Below are 14132 nucleotides of genomic sequence, written 5' to 3'. Positions count from 1 at the left end.
TTCTGGAAAAATGAGAATATACCATCAGAGGAAGAAGTGATAAGAAAAATCCTGGACTGTGCTGAGATGGACAAATTAACAAAAGAGATAAAAGAAAAGGAAGACACAGAATACTATTTAATATGGAACAAGTGGTATGACTGGTTGGAGAGTAGAAATAAGAGAGAATAAATGTGGAAAGGTTAAAAGTGGAAAATGTATGTATAATAATGTATGAAGGAAGAAAAATGCAAATAAGAAATAATGGGGCAACAAGGACAAATATTCTAAAGAAGAATAAGGGGGAAAAATGTAAATAATAGAAGATTACTGTTACGAAATCGCTGTAAAAAAAAGGGAGGAATATATACTGTGTGTGTATGTGTGTTATGTTTTGTTTTGTTTTGTTGGTTTAAAAAATAAATATATATATTAAGACAGGATGAAAAAAATAGGCATAAATATCAAAATGGTAAGGCCAGACTGGTGGAACTATGGTCAAATAATAAAAGGTGAACCTATCCTCAAATCTAAAGAGTTGGAATCAGAAGGATGTATCACTGGATTCCATATTTACAATTGAAATAAATTTTTAAATTAGATTTAAAAAGTTATGGACTTTGCAAAAAATAATTGAAAACTCTATTGTGTGGTAATGGTGAACATATTATTGCTAAGGTTTATAAACTGATATTGAAATTAATTTTTGGGAAAAAGTACATCATTTTTAATAGATCTCTTTTCCTTCCCATTTATTTTTACACAATTTCTTTGTATTACTCATTTAGATATGGCTCTTTGTCTTTTCTTGCTCTTCTCTAGAATTTTCCTATGTCTCTGTTTCAATTTACTTTCTGCCTTCTTAAGATAGCACAACATAATTGTAAACACCAGTTCACTGCCTTTTAATTTTTGTATTTCTGGATCTCTTTGATTCATCTTTAATAATACTATTATTATTATTTTAGTTGCATGCATAGTTTTTTATGCATTCTATTTACCAAATCAAATCCCAACATTTTAGTTGTAACTTTGCAGGAAAAGGTTCATAATCTGTGACATAATCAGGATTTGGTAATTTTACTATGGTTCCAGAAGATAACAGTTTCTCCCTAAGAACATATATTTCGGTGGATGCTAGGAGAAATGTACTCTCTGCAACATCTATTTCATTTTATCTGTATTTTTGTGTGGGGAGTTGAGTCACTATTTTCATCCTCTTTCTATACTACTGCAAAATCTGTGTCTACAATATACATTCCTAATTCTTTTCAGCTCTCTGAGATTTTTAAAGATGTAGATTGATGAATTGATGAATATACTGTACTGTGGAAAACTCAGAAGTTGGAAAATTCATTTTAACAGTTTGATTCAACTATATATTTTATTAAAAATTGGAACATTAATGATATGATTCTTAATTAAGATTTCCCCAAATTTAAGACAAATAAATGTTAAATCAAGTATCATATATAAAGTCCAAGTTAAAAACTGAACAATTGTTCTACACTCTTACATTGGATATTACTATACTGTACATACAATACATATATTCTGATTCAGATACATTAAGTGAGGACAACTAAAAGAAACATCACATTTTTTCATATGTGCTACCTGAGGAATCTTGTAGATTTCCAGGACTATTGCCATATCAAGAGAAGTAAGAGAATCTAGTCCACCAATCACTGCAAGGAGTTTCTTCTGCATATTACAGTCATAATTTGGAAAAAATCTTTCTAGTGTATATGTAAGTAGCATTGTGGAATGAAATGTCATTTTTGCATTGTAGTAATTGTCATAAATATGGAATCCCAATGTTATATTTGGTAATATCTGAGGATTTTTATTGATCTCCTTTACTGCAAAGGCCAAGGCCAGGATATGCTGATAATTCATAGGAAGTATTCTACAAAGAAGAATTGGGCTGTATGTCAGTGAAATGCTCCACATGTCCAAAAGTTAATGCATTACTGTCATATTTATTACTGTTTACTATTTTTTCTTCTGTGTAATACTAAACATATTGAATGGTAACATAACATGTTTTTTCTAAATTTGATTGTACATCATCACTGTTTTTAATCAGCCTCATGAAAAGATATTTTCAACAAATGTTAAGACTTATGAAGCTGGACAATAAATCTAACTGGGGAAAAACTGTTAAATATATAGACCAGTGGTTGTGAACCTATGGCACGGGTGCCAGAGACAGCACTCAGAGCCCTCTTTGTGGGCATGCACGCCGTTGCCCCAGTCCTAGGCCTTCAGCTGGGTTTTATAAAATCTTTTCGCTTTAGGCCTCTGCCGCCGTGTGCAAAAAAAAAAAGTTTCAATCAATCAGTCAATTTCAACTTCTCGCGGGGAAAAAAATCTTGCAAAGTTGGAATTGATTGATTGAACTTTTTAGTCCCACCCAGTCTGCTGTTACCACCGCAGCCATGCCCACCCAATGGGCCACACTCAGCCAATGGGCCACACCCAGCAATGGGCCACACCCATCCGGCCCCCGATGATGCATAAGTGGATTTTGGGTTACAGTTTGGGCACTCAGTCTCTAAAAGGTTCGCCATCACTGATATAGACAATTGACATATGTATCTCACAGAACAGTTAAACTGAAAATAACTTGAATAGGCTAGAAAGATGCATTGAAACCTAAGTCAGAAGAATAAAAGAACTTGCTGTGATACAAGAGTTTGTAAGAGGATTGATTTAATTTTATCAAATTCATATTTCAAGATTTTTTTTAAAGTATTATTTGAAAATATTTTTTCCAAAAGCTTAAAAGTTAAGCTATCGGACCTGGAAAGGTCTCTTTGACTCAAAAAAACAAAACCATGGTGGTGAGCAAATATTTCTCTAAAATAAGATTTAGAAAAATTAAATACTTTCCTTTTGCACTTTAGCAAATTCTACAGTCAAAGTTATGTTTAAATATCCAAGTCACAGCTGCTTACCTATTGAAAATTCTTTTAGTTGCATTGATATTTTTCTATAGTATGAGGATGAAAAAACACTACTAGAAAAACATAAACTAGGATGATGTGCAAAAACAAATTGCTTACATAAGCTCTTCTGGCAAGGATGGTAGAGGGTTTTTTCTGAAATCTTTAGCATATGACAGGAAAAGTCCATGAGATGCAATTCCTCCAAGGGTGAAGTCTCCATTCTGGTGATATTTGTGAAGTGGTTGTCCTGGATATTTGACACTGCATTTCACAGTGAGTGGTTTGTATGCCATGTATTGAAGTAGTGTTAACAGGACTATGATTGCTATTAACATGTTGAAGACAAATAAAACAGTTCCTTCTGTTGATTCCTTTTCTATCTATTCATGGTTATCACAGTTGTTATTTTTATAAAAGTCACTTGTATACAAGGACAATTCTCTGACAGACTTAGAGTTCTAAATGTTAAATATGGATGACCATATTGACACACACCTGCTCCTTACCTCTATTCCCAACTGCTTGAGATCATATTTATGCCATAATAAACTGAGTATGTTACTGTACTGATTTGTGGGAATAGCAGCAGTTTCACACCTGCTAATTTAATTATGCTCCTTCACCAATTCAGTGAATAGGGAATTGTTATTTATTCGGAACTGGAATTCTTTGTAGAATTTATACAGAAAACACATTTGTCCTTTTTGAAAAAATATTTTCTCATGCATCCGCTTGAGTAAGAAATTATTAAGTTTTGTTTGGAATTTCTACAGAAAACACATTTGTCATTTGTTAGAAATTGAGAATTGGGAAGAGAGATAACAAAAGTTAAGATTGCAGTAGATATGATATTCATGCACTTCATCATAGATATAATCAGCTTTTCAACATATTTGGCAGAAACAAAAGGAATGAGTATCAGCACTTGGAATAAATTAGCTCTTGAAAACACTTTCAGACATATTTTTTGTAAAATTTTCATTATGGTGGTAAGTAACACTAGGTTTCTTTGCAGAAACTGGATCATTTAAAAAGAGAAAGAGATTCCAGATTTTCCTTCTTATTCTATTTTAATAAAACTGGAGGGACTTCAGTATTTTTTTTTTATTTTTTATTTGCTGTGGCTGTATGCCTCAACATTTTGTGGTACTGTCCCCATTTGCCCTCCCCACTTTGAAGATATTGTTAAGTATACTCTCAATTTTTCTACATGCTTCCTACCCAAATGGCCCCTTTTAGTCTGGATTTAAGTTGGAGTATCTAGCGCTAAGATGGCATCAGTTGTACTTGGGGATGATCTTTGGAGGACCCAGGTTTATGGTAGTGTAACTCTCCTGGCTCTTCTGGATCGTTCAGTGGCTTCTGATACATCACCCATGGAATTCCTCTGGACCGACTCCAAGGATTGGGATTGGGAGGCATGTTTTGCATGATCAGTTCAATTTGCATGATCAGTTCAATTTGATGTTTGTGGGAAACAAGAGGCCAAGCCCTAGGTCCCTGCAGTATGCAATCCCTCAGAGATTGGATCTCTCCACTATCTTCTTAAAATCTACATGAAACTACTGGGTGAGGTCATTTAATATCACAGGGTACAATTTTATCAGTATGCTAATGATACCCAGTTACACATCTCTATTCAGGGCAGACATGTGGTGTTGCCTGTGTGCCTGGAGATTCTAAAAGTTTGGATGAGGATAAACCTGGAAAGAAGAATGGCTCTGGATTTTTGTCCCTGCAGGATCTGTGGATTTGTCATCTTTCACTCTGGACTAATTTGCATTCCCCTGGACTAAGCTGATGCACAATTTGGGGGGTCCTCCTGGATTCCTAGCTCCTATTTGAAGAATAAGTGGCAACCATGACTGGGGGGAGAGGGTTTGCACAAATCCATCTTATGTGACAATTATGCTGTTTCCTGGACCAGTGTGCCTTCCTCGTGGCCTTAGTAACTTTCCATCTAGATTGTTATACTGTGCTTTAAATCAAGTTTCCCTTGAAGACCACTCAGAATTGGAACTAGTCCAGAATATAGCAGAGCACATAGTAATGGATGTCCATAGGTTTACCCATGTTATATATTTATTGTGCAAACTGTACTAGTTCTCAGTTTTATTCCAGGTAAAATTCAAGGTGCTCATTATCTGTAAATTCCTACATGACATAAGACCTGGTTATTTGAGGGACAATCTCTGCCTCAGAATATCCACTAGATCAGATGGGGCAGGCCTCCTCGGGTTCTTTACCTGAAATATCACCATCTAGTGCAAGGGTCTTCAAACTTGGCCTTTTATGACTTGTGGACTTCAACTCCCAGAATTCCTCAGCCAGGCACGCTTTAGTGTAATCTTGGAAACATGCTTTTCCTGTAGCTACCTATACTTTATGGAACACATTCCCTCTGACAATTTGGCAGGCCTTCATCCTTCTAGCCCTTTTGAAGGTTGTTAACACCTGGTGTTTTACTAAGAGGCTGGAATTATATATGTAAAAAACAGGTTCTTTTGTTTTATTGTTTTTATGATTATTTATTCCTTTATGATTACTGTGAGCTCTTCTGAGTTGCTTCAAATGGGAAGCCATATAAATCTTATACAGAAATAAACATCCCCAATTGCTTCAATTTTCACACCCCTTGTAACGAACCAAGCAATAAATATGATCCTGGTCTAAATAACATTTATTTTCTTCTTTTTCATAACAGGTAGTCTTTGGGTTATGTCCAGTCATTCAGTGATTGTTCAAAGTTATGATGGCTCTAAACCAGGGTGACTTATCACTGGTTTTTGGACTTCCTGTCAATGTAGAATCTCCATAGTCCTAATTCATTGCCCAGCTTACAATTATAAAACTGCAGTGAACTGCAGTTATATGATCAGAAAGTTCAATGTTCCCGGCTGGTTTCCCACAAGCAAAATCAATGGAGAAGCTGACGGGAAGTTGGAATTTACTGTTCTACATATAGTGTCTGACCGTGGCATCCATGTATCTGCCTGCAGTCTGTAATGACTTTGTGGGACACTTTGTCCTGCATTAACCACTATTTGTTCAGTGTTGTTATAAAGAAAATAAACACCATCTGTCAAAGTTATTAACTAAATAAGAAGTTACAGTAATTGGCATGTTCATACACTTGAGCTTTGGAAAAATAAAAGTGTAAACAATGGAAAAAATAGCTTTCTGACTACTTTTTCCATTTAAATTATAGTCCAATGTTCTATGGCAGACATGTCAAACTCATGACATCATGTGACATCATGAGACGTATTGGGATAGTTTTACCATTGCTGGCAACGGGGTGGGCGTGGCTTCCGGATGACGTGCCCCAGCAGTTTGACACCCCTGTTCTATGGTAATTCTGCTATATGTATAATAGCACAGATCAAAGCAAAATGCTTTAATACATTCAGCAATTTCTTTTTATTCTTAGTTCCTTTTTGTTCAGGGCTGGTCTCAGAAAAATAATGTAGCATTTGGGGAGAAAGATACAGATCAGCAGCCCAGCACTTGATGCTAACATTGAGAAGATCTCCACAGCCACCATGTATTTCCCCTTGGTGCTCAGGTAGGTTGGAACAAAGGAGAGCCAAACACTGCAGAAGACCAACATACTGAAAGTGATGAACTTAGCTTCATTAAAAGTATCTGGTAATTTCCTGGCAAAGAAAGCAACTATGAAACTGGTCATTGCCAAGAAGCCCATATAACACCTTGCAAAGTAAAACAAAATTAATGACCCTTCCTTACACTGTAGGACAATTTTTCCAGGTTCTGAGTGCAGGTCAGCATCTGGGACAGGAGGAGAGATGGACAACCATAGACTGCAAATCCCAGTCTGAATTAAGAAGCCAAATAAAACAAAAGCATAGCCTAATCTTTTACCCACCCATTGGCTCATCCTGCTTCCTGGCTTAGTTGCCATGAAAGCCAGGACCACAGTCAGAGTTTTGGCCAGCACACAGGAAATAGCCATAGAGAAGATGATGCTGAAACTGGTTTGACGGAGAACACATACCACCTTATTGGGCTGACTGATGAATAGTAATATACAAAGGAAGCAGAGCAGGAGGGTGATGAGGAGAATATAAGTGAGATCCCGGTTGCTGGCTTTGACAATGGGAGAGTTGTGATGCATTAAAAATGTCATTAGTACCAGAACTGTGATTGTGGAACAGAAAAAAGAAAAACAGGCTAAAGTGATCCCCAAAGGTTCTTTATATGACAAAAAACTTATATCTTTGGGAATACATGAATCCTGCTTTTTGTTGGGATAATTTTCATCTGTGCAATCATAACAGTCATTCATATCTGAAATGAAAAGGATGTATCATCAAACTGATATGGATTTGTAAATCTTTATAACCTTGATAACATTATACTGTATAGGCTTAAATATTACATTATACTCTACTCCAAGTAGGAAATAAATGTCTTAGTTGTGACCAGGTCTATGAAATCAGATATGCATCTCTTATATGAACAATTACAATAACATCATCATTATACTCCTATTTGAAAGTACCATATAAAAATATTGGTCATTTCTTATATAAATTACTTTAGGGAATAGAATCATGTCTCTTATATATTTTACCTATGCAATATAACAGGGCTCAAGATTTTTTTTTCCAGTCTAGCCTTTATGCCTAAACAAATAAAGTTTATAAAAGGAGAAGGAGGAGAAGGAGGCTTTACAAATTGACAAACAGAATATATATAGTACATGTATCTATGTATGTCTACATGCATACATACATACACTCATGTCTAAATAATATTTAAGTAATATATCTTTCTAGAAGCAACAGTATGACAATGATATTCTATCCTTACCCTCTATTTCTGTAATTTTTCCTTCTGGACATAGGTTACAAGAGTAGCAGCAGAATGGCTTACCCTCTATGACTTGTTTACTAGAACCTGGAGAACAGCTTGGCGTACAGAGAGAAACGGGCTGTGTCTAGCTTGTAAAGAAACAAAACAACAACATAAATTATGGTCTTAAAATTGATGTCCTTAGAAGCATTGCTTTTCCTGGGGCTTTTCCTTCTGTGTAATATGTCTGCAATACATCCATGTCTTCAGGACATATTTCCAATAATAATGTCATTTTCTTATTTAAATATTGAACTGCCATTTAAATTCCATGGATTAGATTTCCAAATATTTTTATAAGGTTACATAATACAAGTCCTGAACAAACTGTATCATATATTCATTGCTCAATTTAAATTTTCAGGAAACATTACAGTTAAAAAGCAAAAAATAGATATCCCAACTTCAATAATATATGTGAGTATGTTTAAGAAAAGATTTCTTTTTAAGGGCATGTTATAGTAAAGCTACTATAGTATTCACAAGTGGACCCAGAGTCAGCAGGACAATTGTGTCTGCATAAAGAAAACAGAAATACTAATTTTCTCTTGCCTACATCAAGAGATACTCAACATTCAGATAACAGAAAACAATCCTCCCATTTTATTCTGATTTGATTATATCCTGTGATTGGTTGAATAATGACATTTTAAGAAGCACATTAACAAATGGGCAGAGGAAGATGAATAAAATACAGGTTGCAGAACTGGCAACATTCAAGAATCCTCCCAGTTCTGGGACTCTTCTTCATGCTGGCTGCTGAACAGGAGGGAGGTTTTTCTCTCCTGCTGACAAACTGCCCATTTTTTGCTGCCAGAGATGGTTCTTTAGCAGCCCTGCTCCCTGGTTTTGAATGAGAGCACTTAGGAATGATCTAAGATCATTTTTGGATATCTGTGGACCCACCCAGGATGAGGAATCTTGAAGATTACAATTCCTAGTGTCAGAAAACCTGGTCATTCATCTTTTTCCTTTTGGCAGAACGTTTTCTAAGCATGCATGGGTATTAACTACATTTTTCAAAGCTTCTGTTTTGCTTTGCTTTTTATCACTAAATGTTGACTGGCTGGTTGACTGCTGATTTTCTTTCTTTCTTTTTCTTTTTCTTTTGATCTTTTTGGCTTTTTTTGAACATCATTTATTTCCTGTAAATAAAAGCATGTCCTGTAGTAATGGAAGGGTTTGGACTTGATATACATCTATACTGGACTTTCACTACACTTTGGAGATTATGTTTTCAAAAATCATTTTTATCCTGGACTGAAACATCTAAAAATGTTCTTGCTGCCTCTTTATTTTGAGAAATATCCTCCCAGTCTGAGAAGGGTTATTTCTCCATTGCCAAGTTACACCAGAGCAACAATGTATCAGATTACAAGCAACAAACTGTGGTTGGTAAATCCAAGTTGAAAACTTTTGAACAGTTTGATAAAATAATAATGCTTGCAAAAAACATTCAAGTGCAAGTACTTGGAGTTAGATTAGATTCACAAAAGGAATTGGATTTGAAAATGGTAGATTCAGTGAAGGAGATTGAAAAAGATAGATGTTTTATGTGCCTTCTGAAGCTCAGGTTTGCATTTTCTTATAACAGCAGAAAACTGACTGGTCAAATGAAGGAATTGGAGAATGAATTTATCATACTCAACTCGAAAACAACTTAAGTTGGACTTTTGGGGGAAGATAGATTGACTTTGGAAACTGGATCTACTATATTTAACTAGACAATAATTGATAAGATATTTGATCCAAGGCAAATCAGACCGATAAGAAGCCATGGTAAACTTCCTACCAGTTGAATGCTAATTGAATAGTTTGATAACAGAGGGCTTTGATATTTTACTTTTGCCTTTTTGTTGTTCTATCTGTTAACTATTTGGTCATTAATATAGTAGATAGATGACAGATTAATAATTTGTAAACAGAATTAGAAGTTTGAAAACTTTTGGAGCCTGTTTTGCAAGAGTGGGAAACTAATATTGTTGTAATATATTTATCAGTACTCAACTAGGAGGGATAATATGTGTAGGTGTGTTTGTAGTTTTTTTAATGCACTTTTTAAATATTTTGTTTCTTTTGGTTTTTTTTGTTTCTCCCTGTGAATGTTCTTTTTTCTTTCTTTTTTTAGCTTTGTATTTTAACTTTTTTAAACTAAAAATGAAAATCATTGTGCAAAAAAATCCTCCCATTTCTATTTCTTTAATATTTCTTTATCTATTTATTATTGGTTCTGGGGTTTTTTTACATTTTGAAACCAATGAATAAAATAAATTCTTTCTTTCCCTGCTTGTTTAATGGGATAAATCAAGAGGAACCAAACTACTCTTGTTTTTTTTCTAATGGTTTGGAGAATACATTCATATTCCTGATATTGTTCACCCCTAATATTATTAATTGTTAATCCTGTATATAGACCTATATTCCGCAAGAAAATTATATATTGTTGGCTTTGAAATAATGCCTATTTTGTCCATATTTGTACATTTCAGCTTATTGTTTAGGTAAATGTGATTTTTAGCTTACTGTGACTTTTAATTATAGCACTCTACTTAATAATAAACTTAACACATCTACTAGAGATCAGTTACGATAAATTTTATTAATGAATAAGACCAAAGATCCAGAGCAAGATAGCTTGCATCTCTTTTATAATTCAACAGGATTTAAAATAATGGCTAAGATTCAGTGATCACACATGGAACAAAGATTTCCCAAGTAGTCAGTTCCTGGGACCCACCTGGTTAAACCAGCTATTCCATGTTATGGCATCCTTCTTGATGATTAACATTTTGTCTGGAGAAGAATGTGGATCTATCTTTCCTATTTTCTTTATTGTCTGGTTTTCAGAAAAAATAAAGTTGATTACATCAAATCCAGCTACTAAATTCCCATCTTCATCAAATGTCATCTTTTCTCCAATACTGTCATTAAATGTGGAATGTCTCAAAAAATTAGGAAGCTACAATGCAATGAAAAGCGAAATATATTATAAATGCTGCATATGAAAAGGCTTCAGTAAATCAAAGGTTTCTGGGCTCTTTAAAGTACATGTATTTAATTAATCATTCAAAATATATTTATTATTTAAATTAATTTCATAGTTTCCCAATACTTGCTAATAGAGCTGCTACTACTAGTTCTTTATATTAAGAACAAAAAGGAAGCACAGAGACCAGTAGTGGGAATTGCAAGACTGCATTAAATTGAAATAATTTCATGAGATAGAAAATAAAAGCAAGTCACTGTCAGGTTTTTCAGTTAACTCAAGGGCTTATATGTTACATTACCTGCCAAAATGTCTGGTTATGAATCTGTAATCCACCATCCATCATTGCTCTATATTTGAGCCCAGATGCAAACATGGCATGTAAAGCATGGGCAACCATATAGACAGCATTGTAGATACTGTAGCTGTAGCCAGACATGGACAGTTCAAAAAAGAGGGCAGGGATTGTCTCCAGTTTCTCCTGCCCAGTGCAAATATTCTCCTCTTCTTTATTGATAAACATACCTAGAAATCGGCAGTTGAAAACCTGCTCCCAAAAGCCTTTGAAAAAACCATCTCCTTTTGTGGTGGAAGGGCTTCGACTCTCAATAAACTGCTGAAATCCAGACACATCATTGGAATGAAATGCAAAGCCTAAAGCTCCATGGAAAATTCCTAAATCCCAATACTTTTGAAATCCAAAGGAAGCAATCTCCATTTGGGCTGTGACAATCCATAGCTTTCCTAGGGGTTTCCTAGGTTTACTGTCTACTTCTTCATCTGATAAATAAGATGCAAACCTAAACAATCCCAGGGAATGAGATTCACCATAGACAAGTATTACTGTAACCTTACTCCTGATCACAGTATCATAAATCTTCTCCCCTTTATGCAGCATCTCAAACAAATCACTAATAAACGTTACAACAGGAATTTTTTTTATGAATGCAAGACAGACGCCCTTCTGAGTAAACATGGGAAACACAATTTCCACAAATCTTTCTCCATTCTCATTATCCATAACAATCACTCCAATCCATGTCCATCCAAAGTGCAGAAGCAGAGACAGAATCCCCTTATATTGAAGCTCTTCTTTAGGAACCATCTGATAGAAGGGAAGACCAGGAGATTTATCTTTCATCATTGGAGTGGGACTATAGGTGAGCTAAAGAGATCCATAAAGTAGAAATTTATCAAAGAATAACTCCAGTATTTTTACTCCAGACTATGCCAATAATGAAAAATGATGTACCTATCAAACAATGGCAAAACGTTTTATCAAAAGAGGGGGGAAAAACCAAGAGGCAAATATAAGATTTTACAGGATACCAAAAAAAAGTAGATTATAGGTATCTAATCACAAATTGTACTTTGCTGTATGTTGTTTTATATGGATGAAGTAATGGATATTGTTAAGAAATAATCAAATTTTAGATCTCAATGTTCAGTCTGAGTTTTGGGTGGCATGATTTCTTATGATATGACAAAGTGAACATGAATGTAGATTTTAAGAAACATTATTTAAGAAACATGTCGTTAAGAATATGAAATATTGACTTCCGCTTCCGGATCAGGCAGCTTCAGCCATACGAAGAGCTGTCGCTCTTCGTTGGCTGCTTTTCTCTCTACCGGTAGACCCTTATGCGGGTCTTAAATCGCCCTGGAGGGGCGACCACTGTCGAGGAGGCTTTTGCTCGGCTGCGGTGGAGCGGCAGCTCCCCCTACAGTCCAAGCTAACTCCGTAGGGCCGATGGAGAAGAAGATTGGTCAGTTAAATGGCCAATCACTTCGCTGTGCCAGCTGAAGTCAGAAAATCATCTAAGCATAAAGAACCACTGTGGTGAATCCGGGTGAGACCTTTCCTCCCTCTCTCCGTCCTGAATTATTTTTCCTTCTACTTTGTTTTCTTTCTTTTTTGCTTGTAAGAGCCTTGTCGGAATTATTTCCCTGGCTTGGAAAGGCAGCTTCTACTTGTTTGGAAAGGAAGGTGTTGAACAAAGATTAAAACAAAATTTTAAAGACTACATTTTTTTATACATGTTTTGGGGTACCAAATTTTTTTTTTTCTTAAGAGCTGTATTATCAGCTTATGCTGTTTTTTTTTCTTGCTGAGCGCTACTACTATCTTATATTGGAAGAGCATTTCTTCCTCCACTTTTTCCTTAAAAAATAGAAAAAAAAAGGGGGGGGGAAATGACTCTTGAAAAAGATTTTTTAGCTTACTGAGGACATCTACTGGCCAAAAGCTAATATTATAATTCTTGACTATTTGGAGATGAGATGTTTGGCCATCAAACTGTTTGTTTTTTTTTAGAGAAAGATAACCTGATCCAGCTGAATAATTTTTAAAATGGAGCTGCATTCACACTTAAATTGTAAACTTATTCTGGAAAAGATTTATGAAGCTAAAGAAGAGATATGTGCTACAATGAAAGAGTTTACTACAGAATTAAGAGCCAGAATCTTTCCTTTAAACTTCAAAATTGACTCTCAAACTACTTCTGATTATTCTATAAAACAGACTACACAAGAAGAGAATAAAGAGAAATTGACTTTGCCTGATAAGCAGTTCACCTATGGTTTTGAGGACCAGGAAAAGCAAAAACTGAGATTTGAAATGTCAAAGCAATGAAATTTTATGGTTAAGAGAAACAGAGGGCCAATGCAAAGGCCAAGATGGTTTACATGGATTCAAATGACACTGCAAGCAACAAAGAGAGACTTATCAGTTGGAAGGGAAGCTCTGTTATGGAAACCTACCTGGCAGAAGAAGAAGCCCAGAATACAACTGAAAAGAAGTGAAATTTAAAATTTTATGTAATGAATTAAAGGCAATTTAGAATTATGGACTGATTTAAGGACTAAGATTATGAGCAAGATGTAGGAGAAATGAGCGATTAATGGAAGATATATATTAAATTGACTAAGAATGTACTTTTTGAATTGATGGGTTTATCGATATGAAAACTATTATTTTTAGTACGATGATTTGTTTGTTTGATGTCTAAGGGATTGAAATGATTTAAGGTTTGATATTATCTTTTCAGCTTAAAGATTAAGAATGTGGGGTTTTTTATTTTTTTTAGAATGATAGGTTTATTTGTAAGAAAATTATTATGTAATGTTGAGTTAATCTAATAAGATGATCTGTTTGTTTGATAACATGGATGTGAATAGTTATGAAAATTAACTGGATGAAATTTGAATTCTGTCAAATAGATTGAAATGATTTAAAGTTGGACTTTATTTTGTCAGTTTAAAGAGATTGATTGATGGATGGATTAGATACGTATAGGATAGATTAATATTTTATTTTAAATAAGGGATATTAGTGGAAGAAG

The 14132-nt window shown here is 34.7% G+C and overlaps 2 protein-coding genes across 2 annotated transcripts in view; both read right to left on the bottom strand.

Moving 5' to 3' along the window:
- LOC107286052 (vomeronasal type-2 receptor 26-like) overlaps positions 1-3223 on the bottom strand; it is a 15058-nt gene extending 11835 nt beyond the window's left edge. The window contains exons 1-2 of the mRNA XM_029283818.1: positions 3048-3223; positions 1597-1888 (exon numbers count right to left, since the gene is read on the bottom strand). Of these exons, the coding sequence (XP_029139651.1) occupies positions 1597-1888; positions 3048-3223 (468 nt within the window). The remainder of the gene's footprint in view (positions 1-1596; positions 1889-3047) is intronic.
- Positions 3224-6336: 3113 nt separating this feature from the next.
- LOC107286051 (vomeronasal type-2 receptor 26-like) overlaps positions 6337-14132 on the bottom strand; it is a 9974-nt gene continuing 2178 nt past the window's right edge. The window contains exons 2-5 of the mRNA XM_015814346.2: positions 11093-11956; positions 10543-10764; positions 7764-7890; positions 6337-7238 (exon numbers count right to left, since the gene is read on the bottom strand). Coding sequence (XP_015669832.2) covers positions 6337-7238; positions 7764-7890; positions 10543-10764; positions 11093-11956 — 2115 coding nt within the window. The remainder of the gene's footprint in view (positions 7239-7763; positions 7891-10542; positions 10765-11092; positions 11957-14132) is intronic.

The sequence above is a fragment of the Protobothrops mucrosquamatus genome, unplaced genomic scaffold, assembly GCF_001527695.2.
Source record: "Protobothrops mucrosquamatus isolate PMUCROS unplaced genomic scaffold, P.Mucros_1.0 scaffold239, whole genome shotgun sequence".
Lineage (NCBI taxonomy): Eukaryota > Metazoa > Chordata > Lepidosauria > Squamata > Viperidae > Protobothrops > Protobothrops mucrosquamatus.
The sequence above is the reverse complement of the archived record's forward strand: the minus strand, read 5'-3'. Positions and strand labels throughout refer to the sequence as shown.